At 46.8% G+C, this 16,220-nt stretch overlaps 1 protein-coding gene across 1 annotated transcript in view; it reads right to left on the minus strand.

The window, feature by feature from the left end:
* The window catches only part of grin3ba (glutamate receptor, ionotropic, N-methyl-D-aspartate 3Ba), a 74,331-nt gene extending 61,185 nt beyond the window's left edge, over nucleotides 1-13,146 (minus strand). Inside the window, exon 1 of the mRNA XM_053435401.1 lies at nucleotides 12,613-13,146. Coding sequence (XP_053291376.1) covers nucleotides 12,613-13,146 — 534 coding nt within the window. The remainder of the gene's footprint in view (nucleotides 1-12,612) is intronic.
* Between the last annotated feature and the right edge of the window lie 3,074 nt (nucleotides 13,147-16,220).

Raw genomic sequence — 16,220 nt, forward strand, 5'->3', positions numbered from 1 at the left:
AGTCCATTAAGGGTTCCCACACCTCTTCAAATTCCTGTGCTTTATCCTTGATTACATAGGTTAGCTTTTCTAATGTAACATACATTGCCATCTCTCTAATCCAAGATTGTGTAGACGACACTTCAGTCTCTCTCCAAGATAAAGCAGATTTGTACAGTTGAATTATATTGTGTATACTATGTTTTCTATATTCAAGTATATTCTGCTTTGAGCGCTGTTTGATTGGGCCGTAAGGCGGTTCTTCATGTAGGTGCGTGGTGGAGCCAGCGCGAGTGGTGAGTGACTCAAACAAGTTGTGACCATGACATTTACGTGAAGATGACGGGAAAGTGATGGATGACATCAGTGCTCAGAGATAAAGTGACATTGTGACCAGCTTGGAGTTAAAGCATGGCAATTTTCAATAATGGATCGTTTAAACGGCTGTGGCTGAGGGGTAGAGTGGTCGTCCTCCAACCTGAAGGTCGGTGGTTCGATCCCCAGTCTGACCCATCTGCATGCCGAAGTGTCCTTGGGCAAGATGCTGAACCCTGAATGCCCCCCCCATAGAATAACAGAGTGCTGCGAATAGATGCACTGTGTGAATGTGTGTGAATGGGTGAATGTAAAACTGTACTCTAAAGAGCTTTGAGTGGTCATTAAGACTAGAAAAGCGCTATATAAATACAAAACCATTTACCATTAGCCATTTAAACGGTGTGTCTGAACTGTGCTGGAAAGGAAAATAAAATCCATCACTTCCAGTGTAATCAGACTCCTGGATTCGTTTAACACTGGGTTACAACGGGACGGGGGTCTGATATCTGGACCCGGGTCAGCTGTGAGAAGTTACTCCTCAGACACAAGTGGCCATCGTATTGGAACTGAGTGGAACGGCCACTACACATTGAGTCCATGAAAACGCTCCTCAAGTCTCAAAGTGTCGTTTGACCAGGTTCCTCAGTTCGGGCCCAGTGATCGGGGCACAGATGTGAGATATGAATGCAACTGACCTGAATCCCAGTGAAATATTGCTCCACTCTCTGGTGTGACTTTGCATTAGATAAGTGCGGCAGGAGGCTGCTTTGGCGCTATCTGCAGGACGGCCTGTCCTCTGCTGTGAAGGACAATGAGGGAGGAGAATTGATCACATCCTCCTTCTCTTCTCTCCATCACACTTTTTTTACACTTTATTTCTCCATCTCCTCTTTTTAGTTTCTCATTTACTGTCTCCTCGCCTCGCTCACCCATCCGCTGCCTTCAATCCGCTCATTTTCAAATCTCTTCCCCGGCCACCCGGTGTGTCTTGAGGTAACTTTCTCTCTCCGACGGCTGGTCCCTTCCTCCTCTGGAGCTCGTAAATGCTGTTTATGCGTCAGATGTTGTGCATGTGAATATCAGATCCTCTTGATGTTTCCCCTGCACCAGTGCTCGGCCTCAGGATTTATCTACTGTTCCGCTCCGCTCTGCTTTATGGAGGCAGCTCAAACACAGAGGTCAATAGAGAGAGAGAGAGAAAGTGAAAAGAGAGGGGGGAGAGAGAGAGAGAGAGAGAGAGAGAGAGAGAGAGAGAGAGAGAGAGAAGGAGAGAGAGAGACGAAGTGAAGAGAGAGAGAGAGAGAGAGAGAGAGAGAGAGAGAGAGAGAGAGAGAGAGGGGAGAGAGAGAGAGAGAGAGAGAGAGAGAGAGAGCCGAAACAAGACTTCACAACAAATGACAAGTGCTGGTGTTTATGATCGATGGTCCCGGATACAATCTGACTGAGTGTGTGTATCCATGCATGTGTGGGGCAAAAGTGTGTATGTGTGTGTGTGTGTGTGTAAGTTTGTGTGTGTGTGTGTGTCGTAGTAGTACATATGGCAGTTACAGGAGTTTACAGATGCGTCAGAAGGGGAGGGGGGGGTGCTTCTGAGCCGTGTATCTATCTGTACGAAGAAGACAAATTTCGCTGAAGTGGATTTGAAATGAAACAATAAAGTTTAAGCTTTAACATATGGGTTTTTTTCATCCATGTCAGATAAGCAGGTTTAGGAAATGTAGCACTTCGAATACTGAATACCCCGAGAGACCGAATACAGTTTAAGTACTTATGCTGTCAAAAATAAAATGAATTATAATTATTATTTGTTTCTTTGCTGCAGAACTCCCAAATATATATATATATATGTGTTCTCTGATCCTTACAAATGTTTTAACAAGTGGGGATATCAGCCCTGTAATTTGTAATTGGTCAGGTCTTAGAACGGGACCTGTCACCTCAAGCAGCCACTTCATCATCTGAATCAATCCAGTTAATCATGGGAGCGACTGTGACCCCAGCAGTCCCCCCGGTGTCCCATGACTCCATTAGGTTTCACCGTGTTGGGATGCAGATCACAGGACGGCCCCTCGTGGAGACTTGTGACAGTCTAATTAGTCGCCGTCACCACTGGACTCGTGAAATAAAGGCAATTATAGTGCTCGCTGCACCCCCCCCCCCCACACACCCCCCCACACCCCCTCTTTCTAATGCAGGAGAAACACAGCAGTGAACGTGTGGAAGCCGCTCGTGACTCAGCACATGTTCACACGCTTTAATAACATCTGGTGCTGATCCGACCAGCTTCTGATTTCAAACAGACTCATCTAATGGAACAGCTGGTTCAGCCCCAGTTTGAATGTTGCTCCACGTGGTGTCGGAATAATGGGAAAATTAATTCCCAACTGGGGAAAAGGTCACCTGAAGTCACAGCAACAAGTCAGAGAGTCGGCGGAGAAAAAAGGTTTGGTACACGAGTCAGTTACACACGAATTATCATAAGTCACCCACTGTGACCGGGGGATGGTGGATGGTGGAGGCAGCTGATCGTGGATCAGGGCGGCAGCTGATCGTGGATTATGCAAAAACAACTCGACTGCTCCCTTCATCTCTGTCGGACGCTGTCTTCTGTACAAATACGTTAAACATTGACGCACTCATACATCTTTGTTAGACGCTGTCTTTTCTCATGAGAGTTGTAATATTGTTGTTTTATTGATGTGCTGTATTGCACTTCTGGATCTGAGTGATCCTCTCACAGGACGGCAAATCCACAGTTTGTTTAGACAAATTGTGATTTGTGAGCATGGGCTATACATATAACATTTGATTGATTGATCATTTCACAAGCGGCTCTAAATAGCAGCTCATAATTTGTCAAATATTATATTCCTGCCACTTGCAGACTCCATGTCTGTCTCTCCCGAGCACCAAACACCATCTGACTAACACGCGTACATTTTAAATTATTTACACACCTGATCCTTTTTATTTGCTCCTTGTTATTATGCAAATATTAGACCGAGATGTCAAGATGTTTAAATCCTCTGAACACACAACATGACAACACATTTTGTTCACAGTGTGTTTTTCCCCCGTGTTGACTTCAAAGCTCGTGAACACACTGACGCCGGAACCAACAGCTTCAAATTCACAGTGGTTCAATTCTTAATGGAAATGAAAAGCTCTCACTGACTGGTCTGACACCTCGATGCTCATCAGTCAGGACAGGAAGTTGACACCAGGTCAACCAAGCCTTTTTTGAAAATCCCCCCCGAGACTTTCAAGGCTAAGCCACTGTTGACACAAATATTATCAAGTTCTATCATCTGCCTGGTTTCGTCCTTCACGCTCCTGCAGACTTCTCCTCTTCTTTCTTGCCGCGATGACAGTTTGCCCTCAATATTATCTTCAGCACGTTAAACACATGCTGAATTAGGCCGAGGTCACATTACGGACGATGCCAATCAAGTAGATTCCACAGTTTGACCTCAGAAAAAAAACTCCTTGGCCGCCTCGTCCGTGTGTTTACGATCACCGCATTATCTTAAAAGCCAGCATCAGCCGGAACGTGATTGTTTAATTTCATATCCAGGCTGGAGTCGAGCCAAACGGGGGGAAACGGCTGCTGAAGTGGTGTAAAGGATGTAACGAGGTGTGTTTTGTGCGTGGGCGTGAATGCCACCGCTGCACTGTTGTGTGTCTCCTCGGTCAGACGGCCGCTCCTCCGTGGCCAGGTGCCGTTTGAATCCCTTCCAGATGGGCTCTAACTCACACCTGCTCCTCTTGCCAACTCGCAACATAAATAATCCCGGAAGGAACACAGAAGTTACCTCGGGGTCCACCATCTTTCAAACCCGTCTGCACCTCGACCGCCTCCTGAATGTCTTCATCTCTGGCGAGCTTTGGTTCCGTCGCTTTTTCTCCTCCTGTTTCCATTTTGTCCTTATTCTACCCCCCCCCCCCCCCCCCCACCCCCCCCCCTCCCCCGACTTCCTTTTCTCACTTTACTTTCACTGTCTGATTCTCAGTTCCTGTAATCATTCTTTTGTCTCACCTCTCGACCTGTCGGAATCACTCACTCTCTCGGTCTGAGCCTGAGTTTGGTTCCGTATTTATTTCCCCTCGCTTTGCTCTTCGCCCGCTACTTTAATGTTGTCTTCCTCCTCCTCCCGGAACCTTTACCCCACTTTCTCGTCTTCACCCCCCCGGAGGTGCTTGGCTAACCTGTCGCTTGGGCACTCCGCTCAGCCACGTCCCACAGCCATCTGTCAGCAGCTGTTTAATCTCACATCGGCACATGTCTTCCTCACCGTCTCTCTCTCTCTCCGCTCTTACCTCCTTACTGTCCTTCTCCTCCGTCCGCTTGTCTTCCACCTGCGACCTATGGGAGCTTCCATAGGGTCCAGTGGGTTCTGTATCCAGGTCTGCCCTTATCACTGACGCCCACCTGGCCTAGATGTCTGCTGTTCTGCCTCGGTGGCCACCTACTGTAACGCAATAACCCACAATCTTGAGTGTGTGTGTGTGTGTGTGTGCGTGTGTGGGTGTCTGTGTCAACAACTGCTGCATAATCAACAACATTAGGGAAAGTCTCTTCAGCAGGATGTGGAAAGTTTGGAGGATGACGTCAGAGTGTATTTTGAATGATTAGGCATGAGTGCTATCCATATGTGCACAGTGTGTGTATGTAATCAATGGACAGGCTGTGTGTGAGTGTGTGTGTGTGTCTGTGTGAGTGTGTGTGAGTGTGTGTGTGAGGGTGTTTTTTCAATCTCAGATAGCTCCACGTTATCACTCACTAATCCTCTAATGAACCAGCACAGTTAAGATAAAACCGGCCTCCATCAATCTTCTCTTCTGGAGGAGAAAGCACCACGCGGGAGTTTCCTGTCATCCTCCTCTGCATTCCTTCAATTCCACTCATCCTCTCCCACCCTCCTTCATCCCTTCTTCCTCCATCCTTGACTTACTTCCTTTTGATCACTCCTTCCCTTTTTTCAATATTACCCAGTTCTTGCAACCTTCCTAGATCATTCCTTCCCTTGTTTTTAGATCCTGATCCCTGCCATTCTTCATTCTTCCTTCCCTTTATCTCCCTCATCCTCTCTTTTCCCATTTCTGCCCCTCTTCTCTGCGTTTCTTCCTCGATCCTTTCTTCATGTTCTACTACTCTACTCTACTACCCGAGTCCTCTATCTCTTCATTGATTTATCCTTCCCTCGTCCCCTCTCTGATAACTTCCTGTCACACCTGATAACCACTACTATTTCCTACTACCTGATTCGTCCTTTTTCTCCATCCCTCCTTCCTCTCTTTCCATTTCTTCCTTGATCCCTCCTTTGCTCGCCCGTTCCCTCGATCGTGCCTTCCCTGATCCCTCCCATTCATTCATCATTCCTCCTTTCGCTTTATCTCATTTTTCTTCATTCTGCTCTTTTCCTCATTTCTTTCCTGATCCCTCATCCCTTCTTTTTCTGATTCTGTACTCGGTCTCTGCATTCCTTCCTTAATCCATCTTTTAATTCCCCCCCCCCCCCTCTCCCAACTCCTGTTTCTTCCTTTCTTTGCATTCTACTCCCAGCTCCCCCCCCAGTCCTCCTCCACCTGTCCTTCCCATGTTACCCACTACCTGGTTCCTCTATCTCTTCATTGATTTATCCTTCCTTTGTCCCCTAACTTCAGCGGCTTTCAGACAATGGACTAAACTCTGGCTAATCTCCCTGAAATAATCTAGAGGGGCTGTATGTGCGAGGATGCAAATGTCCGAGTCACTTCCTGCCAAGTGAACTCATAGGAGAAGGCAGCAGGACTGTGTCTGGAGATTCACCTCGATGACGCTTCTAACAGGCAATGGATGCAAAACTGAAGAAAACAAAAACAATACAAGGCTGAGAAAGATGAGCCTTACATGTGGAAGAGGATGAAGATGTCAACTTAGAAGACAACAAGAAAGATTCAATGTCTGAAAATGTCTTTCCTGCTACACCTAAAACCTACGACTATTTCCAACTCCCTGATACCAACTGTTTATTCTTCATCCCTCGTTCCCCAACACCCTCCTCCCCCCTTTCAGCCTTAATCCCCACCAACTCATTCCGTCTTTCCTCATTGATCCTTTGTTCTTTGATCCCTACATACGTCCTCAATCCCTCTATTAACTCTATACTGATAACCACATCTCCCCCTCTCCCCTCTCTCTCTTTCCTGTCTGCCTCCCTCCGACACGGCTTCTTTTACTTTTCCTAACAGTGCACTGGTGGGGAGTTACTGGAGACATATGTTTCACTGGAGGCAGAAACACAAACCAAACATTACAACACTGACTCAAATGCCATACTGAGCAGCTCCAACACGCCCACAGTCCTTTTGGTAATACACACACTGCTGTTTCTGCTCTGCTCAATTAATCTGGCTCAGTCAAGACTGCGCCGAACTGTCATCTTAACACTAATAAAGAAAGAGCTCTGAGCTGTTTGCATTAAGTGGCCCGCTTGTCTCCAAACTGTCAGTTCGCCTCCGGCTGTGGCTCGGCACAAGTTCTGTCCCTCACTTTCCACTCGTTTATTCCACTGTGGTCGAGGCACAAATCCCCTCATCATCTCAAAGGAAACACTAAAGGCCACACGGCCCTGTAAAGCCTCATTAGGCTTAATAACCTTTAGTGAGCGCGGAGCAGACACTGTGTGCATGTGTGCGTGAGTCTTGTGAACGCAGGTATGCGTTTGTGTGGGTTGCGTGCGCGTGTGTGCCTCTCCGTGTGCATTTGAGCGCACAGACTTTGTGTTACTGGGTGAGAGCGTGTGCGCCGTGTGGGTCCTTTGAGAGAGGGGCTAGCTCAGAGCCACAATGCGTCTTATTCAGCAGGGTCCCTGGATTAAAATGTAATTTCATTCAAAGTGGCAAATTGGGTTTTTTACTGTACTAATCTTCATTTTACTAAGCAGAATGAGGTATGTCATTTAAAAAAAAAGAGAATTGACTTAATTAAAGAACGCGGGATGGATAGATTGCAGCCGGGGAAAGGAAAGTTCCCCACCAGAGGAGGGAAGGTTGTTCCGAATCATAAACAGTGAAAACCCCTCGAACAATACTTTGCAGAAATCCGCCCGAGTGTGTGTTGCGGTGATTATGTCGGAGGAATAATGGAGAGTTACATCAGCGCAGTTGCAGTTAGGGCGTTCCACTAATGCTCTGATTCACACAGACTTAAATTGCAGCTGCAAAATAAGATAATTTGCAAATTATGTCAGATAACATTATCAACATTAGCCAAAAAACAATAGAACATAAAAAAGAGTGCAGAGAGGCGGAGGAACGGAGAGCAGTAGAAGATGCCGGTGGAAACTAGAGGATGTGAATTAGTCACCAAACGCTCAGTGTGTATTTAAACCTTTCATTATCTTGTTTGACATTTTTATGCCTTTAATTGATGGGGACAGGGAAAGTGTGACTGGCTGATCAGGAGTTAAAGTGGAGACGGCTCAGGGTATTGAGGTGGTGGGCCCCGAACCACACTGGTCCCATATTAGACCATTTAATTTGTGAATAACGGTGGTAACCAAAGAGGGAAAGAAAAATATGACTGCCACTCAGTGTCAGACTGTGAAATATAGTCCTGTGCTTTACACAAGATTTCCAGGGTGTATTTCAACAGTGTTTAAGAGTCGCTGGGAGTAAAACGAGCTGCAGGAACATGGCTCCCACCGAGCGGTGACAAATAATGAATTCACACCATACCACCCCTCTCACCTAATCACATTCAGGAATCAGCAAAACCATTTCCCTCAGCACTCGCTGCTAATACATTTCTGGAATAGAAATCATGATCCACGGAATAATCTCTGTGATATTATCAGCCAATCTGTAAGTGTTGTGGTTAGACTTGCGATTTAAAGAAAAAGGGGGGGGGGGCCGGCCACATTAAAAATGAACTAAGATTGCGTAGATATCCTTTTTAATTAAATCTGTTGGCAATTGTGCAAACGACGTTATTTAATCCTGTGATGACTGCGCCACTATTACCAACTCGCCCCGTCATACTTGCAGAATACCAATTGTAAAAATCCATCTCATCCAGTTTGTCAGATTGAGGCTGCATTCTGATTCCTTTACTCAAACATCAAATACCCCAATTTCATTTCTTCCCCCGAATTCCACTAATGGTCAAATCACCAGCCCAAATGCCCATAATGGCCCTGATGGGAATTAGAAGCCAATTTCCTTTTTTTTCCTTCCCCTTGTCTGTCCCTTTCTTCCTCTCTCCTCTCCTCTCCTCCTCTCTCCTCCTCTCTCCTCTCCCCCCATCCCGCCTGCCATAGATGGACGGGAGAGATTTACAGTTAGGGGTCACACAGTGGTTCTAATTAGCTTAAGTAGGTTGGAAGGAATAAGCACTTCCTCTCCGAGACGCATCAGCCACAGTCCCACAGCTCCCTCTGACTAAGCAGAGAGGGGAGGACGAGGAGCCGTGTCTGTCCCGCCTCTCCCGTCCTTTGTCTCTGTCCCTTCGGAGTCCGTCTATTGTCGGGATTGAACATTTCTTTTGACGATAAGGGAACTTTTGTGATGATTTATGGGAGGAATGTGCTCATCTAGCAATGATGACAACCCTACAGTGGGGGTTGATGCAGTCTGGAAAACCCTCATCATCATTATCGTTTATCCTCATCATCATCACCCCGAAGAAACGTCGTTCATGCTGCCCCCCCATGTTGCAACTCGAAAAAATATTATGACAAATGATAGCAACCCTCACGCTAATTACTTCCTGAGTATTTTTTCCTCGCAGACATATCCGTTGACCTTGAGGAGGTGTATTTTCTCCTGCGATGGACAAAGTCATTGTCTGCGGTTTTTTGCGAATTTAAAAGTTAACTTGCGAGTTGGAAGGAGGCACAGCAAGTGTCTTGTGTGTTTGTGTGTGTGTGCAAGTTGCCTCCCAGTGTACAACTTCTTCTGTCTGATATTCAGGATCTGTTCAGCACAGAGACATGGGCTCACTTCCCAATACCCTGCAGAAAAATCTTCACCATTTCAAAAACTCGGGGGAAAGACGATTCTCCTTTCCAAAAGCAAACAAAAACAAGCCCCTTCCTCTGCTTGTTGGATCAATCTATGACGGATCAGGACTTTTTTTCCCTGGCAGCCGGGTTTGTTTTGTCTCTGTCTGTCTCCAGCCCTCCTCCCACCTCTCCGGAGCCTCCATCCCTCCCTCCTGGTGCAAACATTTTTAAAATAGCCTTTTAATTCGAAATGTGTGTTTGTATTTGGCTATTGGTGGATAAACCAGCTTCTGCTTCCTGTTTGCACGTGTCAACAAATTTGTCCTCCCTGTTGACCCGATGCCCCGTCCTCTCTGTGTGGGTTTGGGAACATGTCCCACCTCCCGCCAGCCCCCTTTTATTTCCCCTCTCATGTTTCTCCCTGTCTGTACACATGCACCCTGGAGTGTCGGAGAGCGAGAGCATGCAACAACCCTCGTGCACTGATTCATTCTGTTTTTAGAGTAGCAACCTTTGACTGTTTCATTATGAGTGAAGCAGTTGCTGGGGTTTTTTTTATCCTTCACTCTGCAAAACATCCGGATAATTGTGAGATAGAGTCCAACCGATGCGGCTTTCCGGCGGCCGATACCGATATATCAGCTGACACGTGCATAAAAAATGATTGTCATTACAGTTAAACCAAAAACTATCTATCTGAATCTCTGTCTGTATATGGAACGCATATCTCGAGTGCCGTTCATCTCGTCAGCTTCACACTTGGCATGTGTTTTTTTTTTTAAGGGCCCGAGGAAGAGCAGTGTCGATTTTTCTTATATTTGGACACGGGATCAAATCAATAGTGATAAACTTTGAATAAACAGGCGACCGGTGTTCTGTAACTGATTCTCCAGTTTATGTTTCACAGATTTTTTGTATAAACCTGATGAGCAGCTCTTTGTGCAGCAGCTGCGGCTTCAGGGTTTTGTGGACTGAGTCGGTCTTTACTCGCTGTGGCTCAATTACTGCACATGACTTTTTATAGTTTCAGATGGAAACGCTACAACCGGCATAATCACAGAAAACAGCCCATTCCAAACGGACATGTTTAGAACGGCCACTGCACCAGGACAAAGAAAATACAACTAATAAAACAAAACAAGTAAATGCACAGCTTATTCTGTATAATAAATGTTTTCATATTGGCAAATATGCTAAACATGGAATAACGATACGGATATGAAAGGCTCATATCAGACAACTGATGAATCCGACGGCTTCAACTGTCTGAGGCGATGTCTTCAAATTGCCTGATTCATTTGTGCACAGACCAAAACAAAGCAGGATTAGTGCTAATCTTAATATTTTTCTGCATTTTTCTGCGATTTGTTTTTGGTATTTGTTTCTGCTTCCCGCAGCACTGTGACTTTTGGCTGTGGATTTCCTTCAGTTGTTTCCAGTCTCTGGCCCGAGTCCCTCACTTGGCTGTTAGCTTTTTACTATTCAAAGCTCTGCCTCTTCTGCTGCTGACAAACAAACAGATGTCTGGAACACGTCACCTTCGGCAATCAAGAAACACTGACACTGGGCAGGGAGAGAAAGCCCATAGCAGGAATTTAATATAAGGCTGAAGCACTTTGGTGTAGAATCAACAAACGCTAACCATTTTCCATTTATGATATTTTTTGAGAAATACTGAAAAGCAGGGACGGGTTGACACAGACAGAGAGAGAGAGAGAGAGGGAGAGAGAGAGAGAGAGAGAGAAAGAGAGAGAGAGAGAGAGAGAGAGAGAGAGTGAAGGTTGTTTTTCTTTTGCTCGGTACTTGGCACTGTTATGCAGAAGTAAGAGTAACAGCTAAAAAGAAAAAACTCATCCTCCTTCCTGGCCCACCCCATTCTTCTCTTTCTCCCTCCATCTCCCTCTCTCTCTCTCTCTCTCTCTCTCTCTCTCTCTCTCTCTCTCTCCTCCTGCTTATCTCCTTGCGTTACCGACACATTCGTCAAGTGCTGTGACTTCTCATTCATGCGAGCTTTATTGAAATCGAATAAGCAATCCATTGTCGACAAAGAGACACGACAGGACAAAGATTTGAGACTTAAACTATATATCTCCTCCACCACTCCTCCCTCTTCCTCTCCTCACAGGATGCCGGCCTGTGGTTGTGTGTCTCAGTCGAACCCGAATTAAAGTTGAAAGTCCTTTTTATCTGTGTGTGTGTGTGTGTGTGTGTGTGTGTGTGTGTTGTGTATCATTTGACCCTGTGTAAGTGTGTGTGGCAGAGAGAGGCAGTTGGCTGCTCAGTTGGAGAGAGGCGGATATGACTGGGGCTGGATTGACTGACTGGCAGGCAGCTCGATTGCTGCTGGGAATACTAACATAACACACACACTCACACTAACGCTTATTGCCTGCCTACAAATCTCTACACACACATACATGGCAGCAGCAGCAACACACACACACTCTCTCTCACACGGGCATAAAAATTCAAAGGCTATGTGATCACACACAAGTACCCTGCGCTGCGGGCACCACACTTCTGCACAGCATCCATCTATCAGGGTCTCCACTGTGTGAATGATTCGGTGTGAAAGGTGCCAAAACAGAGCCATCTTCAGTCACACAGACACACACAGATACACACACGTACGTGCACTCTCTCAGACAGAGGCAGACTCTGTTAACACACACACACACACACACAAGAAGAGAGCTTTGAGAGTGACAAAAAACTGTATTTCACTTCAAACCTCGGCTGCTGGAGGGCGTCAGGGTTCAGTCAAATACTGAGGCCGAGCCACCAGATATTAAACATGCATGGGAAGGGGCCTGCAGGTTCAGCAGCCCAGCTAAGCAGAGCGAAGTTTGCTAGTGGAGAACATTTAGTGCTGAGATTTAAGACTCTGAGGCACCAAATGGCATTTTAATCAACTTGTTCTCCCGTCCTACGAGTACATCATATTCTTTTGTTCCCTGACATTATTATTATTGTCAGTCTTAAGGGGATAGATTAGGAGGAATTGCTTTTATCCTCCCTGGAACAATTGTTTGTTTTTCTCCATGCTATTGCTTTGCCCCCGAAACCATCTCTCATGTCTGCCTGGACAGTTTTGCACCAGCTCAGACATCAGAAGCCTCAGGGTACCAGCGAGTCGCAGGTTAATCCCAGTTCCAACTCTGATTAAGATCCAAATGGAAAATGTGTCTGGCCATGGATTGCTGCTTATTAAAGTGCGAGGTGCAGAAAGCATTAACATAATGAGATATATTCAAATAACCTTCACTGGGGTTTTGTATGATGGATACAAGTGCAGCAGAAACACACACACACACTCTTTCTCCAGCCATACCTTGGTCACGAGAGGTTCTGTGTCCTCCAGGATGGAGATGAAGGGGATCTCCAGAAAAGAGGAGAGGAACTCCACCTGGATCAGCTCCTCCTTGGAGCGGGGGAAGGCGAGCACGGCGGACACCCCCCTGACCACCAGGTCCTGGCAGGTGCTACGGGACAGCGACTCCGGGTCCCCTCCGGCGGGCGACCGAGCCACCATCTCCAGGCTCAGGTTGTAGGGCAGCAGGGGGGGTGTTTGGGAAGTGGTGGTGGAGGAGTCCGCCGCTCCGCTCTGGTGCCGGAGGCTCGCCAGGGCGCGGTTGAGCGCGTTTTGTATCCGAACCGGCTGGCGCGTCGGCAAGAGCGCACCGAGGCGCACGGTGTGTCCTATCCGGGCGAGGATGTGGCAGGGCTGCGGGTGCGGGAAGCAGGGATCCGGGGAGGAGAGCACGGCCAGCGCGTGAAGCAGCAGGAGCGCTCCGGCGCAGAGGAAGAGGAGATGGGGTCTCCCGGGGGCGAGGCAGTAGGTCCAGAGTCCAGGGAGAGACACCATGCTGCAGCTCCGACACACAACAGAGGAGGACTGGGCTCTGCTCGGCGGGAGATGGCATAGCTCCCTCTTTCTCCCAGCTCCAGCGCTTTCCTCGGACTTGATGGCTCTTTTTCTTTCCCCTCCTCTTGATCTGGGTTGATGCGCTGTCAGCGGTGAATTGTCGACGTCTTGACGCGTCGCCTCTCACCTCCTCAAAGTTTCTTCCTCTGGATGTCAAACAGCAGCCGGGAAAGACGCGCCGGTGCCGGAGAGGAGAGCTGAGCGCACAGAGCTTAGAGCGGTCGCCCCGCTTCTGTCAGTCTCTGCTGGAGGAAGGCTCACCAGCTGTGTGAGTGTGTGTGTGTGTGTGTGTGTGTGTGTGTGTGTGTGTGTGTGTGTGTGTGTGTGTGTGTGTGTGTGTGTGTGTGTGAAGCTGTGACTGTGTGTGTGTGTGTGTGTGTGTGTGCGTGCTCGTGCGTGTGCGTCCATGCGCCCGCCCGCCAATAATCTAACCTCTCACGGAGGCTGCCTCTTGTTGAATTTTAATGAAATTTCGTCGGGCAACATTTCCTTCCGGTTCTCCAAAACCCAGAGAGGAAAATCTGCACCTAATGTTTTTTCATTCATAAATGAAACTACAAGCGATCGAAGACGCTTTCTTGTAATGATGTAATGATTCTTATTTGAAGATGCACAGTCCAATGCAGAAATGATTTTGAATTTGTGCGTTTTAATGAAGGATAAACTCAAATAACTCGATTTTCATTTCCTTGATAGCAGAAACTTTACATACACACACATGCAGATCGATCATATTTTGACCATATTCAACATTTACCCCATGGACCACCTTAGGTTCACATCCAGACTGTACTTTGCATATAGAACACAATCTGTTTGCCAAAAAAGTCCCAAATTTCGGGGGATATTTCATCTTCGTTTGCTATTTGACAACTGGCACAATTTAGGCTCAGGTACATTTTGTCCAGGCCACCAGAAGACCAGAAGTGTCCCTTTAAAAGTGGCCAATATTTTTTAGATACTATGGTTAACCATTTTCCTCCTACCTGGTTTATCAGCACTCAAGGTTTAATAGTCTAGGTCTTTCACAAAATGAAACAGACTCTGCTTTATTACTCTTCCCAAATGTGGCTTGTATAAGTTTGACTATTGAGGATTTCATACATTGCAGGTCGGCTGTTCCACGGTTCTGTTAAGAATAAAGCACTGAGGCAACAAAACAAACGTGCTTTTACATTGAAGGCCACTTGCTAAAGAGGAACTAATTCTATGAATATGGTTTCCATGACAGAGGTCGGCCCCTGCTTCACCTGCTGAAGGTCTGTGGCAGCTCGATATAGTGAAATGACTATAATCAGCTTATCACAATGTAAGCTGCTAGTCGCCAACCACTGCTGTCCGAGGACGTAGAAGAAGACTAATGGTCTACAGACACGCCTCCCTGCCCACATTACAGCTACTGGTGCTGGTTCCGATCCAGATTCAGATTCCGATACAGAGAACTTTATGGAGTGACAATTCATTTGCAGCATAGCCTGTTCACGATCACACAAACAACATCTAATATGATACGTGTCAAAGAGCACAGGGAAACAAACCAGCAGAGGTCTTGTGAAGGACATCGAGATAAACATTAAGTTGGTGAAGTAAATAGCAATAAAAGACATTTATTAGATAGATGGTTGCTTGTTTCTTCCCATTTTTTATTAGTATCGAACTTATCCGGTTGCCAAATGGCATCAACATTGACTTTGTACTTTCCTGGACGGTAACACCTCACGTCCAAAGGGTGAAGTCGAGAAGTTTGCACGATATGCGTTCCACATACAGACTGAGATGCTACTAATCCTACTAATATGGAATTAGTAGGTAGACGCTGTTCTAGATGCAGTGGTCATTTGTTGTCGTGAGGTGATAGCCCTCATTCTAGCACCTTTCACCCCCCCCCCCCCCCCCCCCCCGCCGCTGTTCCGGCCAGGTTGGCCCGACACGAAGCTAATAACTTGCTGAAATCTCAGTTTTGCTCAGAGATTTATTCCCACTTCCTCTCCGCCGTCCAACTCGAACATTAGCCGTTGTGTAACCACATCTTTTCAGCACCACGGCCAGCGCCAGTGCCATAAAAGAGATGGACTGTGAATGCTAATTTGGTTCAATGCAAGGGACAGCACTCAGTCCTCCCTTCATTCAGTCTGCACTCACTTCTTTCTCCCCCCCCTTGATCTAATTTGCCTTCGCCAGAGCGGAACATTGAGCAAATCTCCATGTCCACCCACTGAGATCTGACCAGTTGTGTGTGTTTGTGGGTCTGTGTGTGTGTGTGCGTGTGTGGTTCCTGGTGTTCCAGCACATTCCACTCGTCTGTTAACTTGATTGTTAGTCAGCCACCACAAACATCTGTCTCCTCGTCTTTTTTCTGCCTCTGCTTTTTCCTCTCTGCGGATTTGGCACCGGGTCGAATCTGCAGAACCATTTGAGGTCTGTCATGAAAAGGTTCCTCCGCCCAACTTCCAGATAGAGGAATCAGCGCCTTCCTGTCTCTCTCACACACACACACACACACTGACACACACACACACACACATTCCCAGGGATCAACAAGTCATTTCACAGCCTGCTGGGTGACCTAGTGTGATACTGGTGCGGTTTACTGACAAATCGGAGACAGTCGGGCAAAAGAAGTGATTTCTCACCTTTCTTCCTTCTCCTCGTGCTCTACTTGCTCGATACGGAGGGAAAGATGAAAACCAACACCGTGGGCTTTGTTCCGCTGCAGAAACCAGTAGCATTAAACTTGCATGGCTCTTCACACGCGCTCCCCCGGGTACCTGTTGAAGCCGGGCAGGACCGAGTACAAACTGTTTCAGACTGTATCTCCCCGGCTGCTTAATTTTCGAAGTCAGATTGTTGATTGGGTCAAGCTGAGTTTATCGGAAGGTGCCTTATACAAAAGGTGCCGGATTCAAAATACGGAAAGAAAAGAAAAAAAATCCATTCCTTCATAATCAGAAGCAGTTTTTTTCTCTGCTTACCATACAATCATCTCTGGTGTCACATTTAAAGCTCATTGATTT

This window comes from Pleuronectes platessa, chromosome 11 (genome assembly GCF_947347685.1).
Source record: "Pleuronectes platessa chromosome 11, fPlePla1.1, whole genome shotgun sequence".
In the NCBI taxonomy this organism is placed as follows: domain Eukaryota; kingdom Metazoa; phylum Chordata; class Actinopteri; order Pleuronectiformes; family Pleuronectidae; genus Pleuronectes; species Pleuronectes platessa.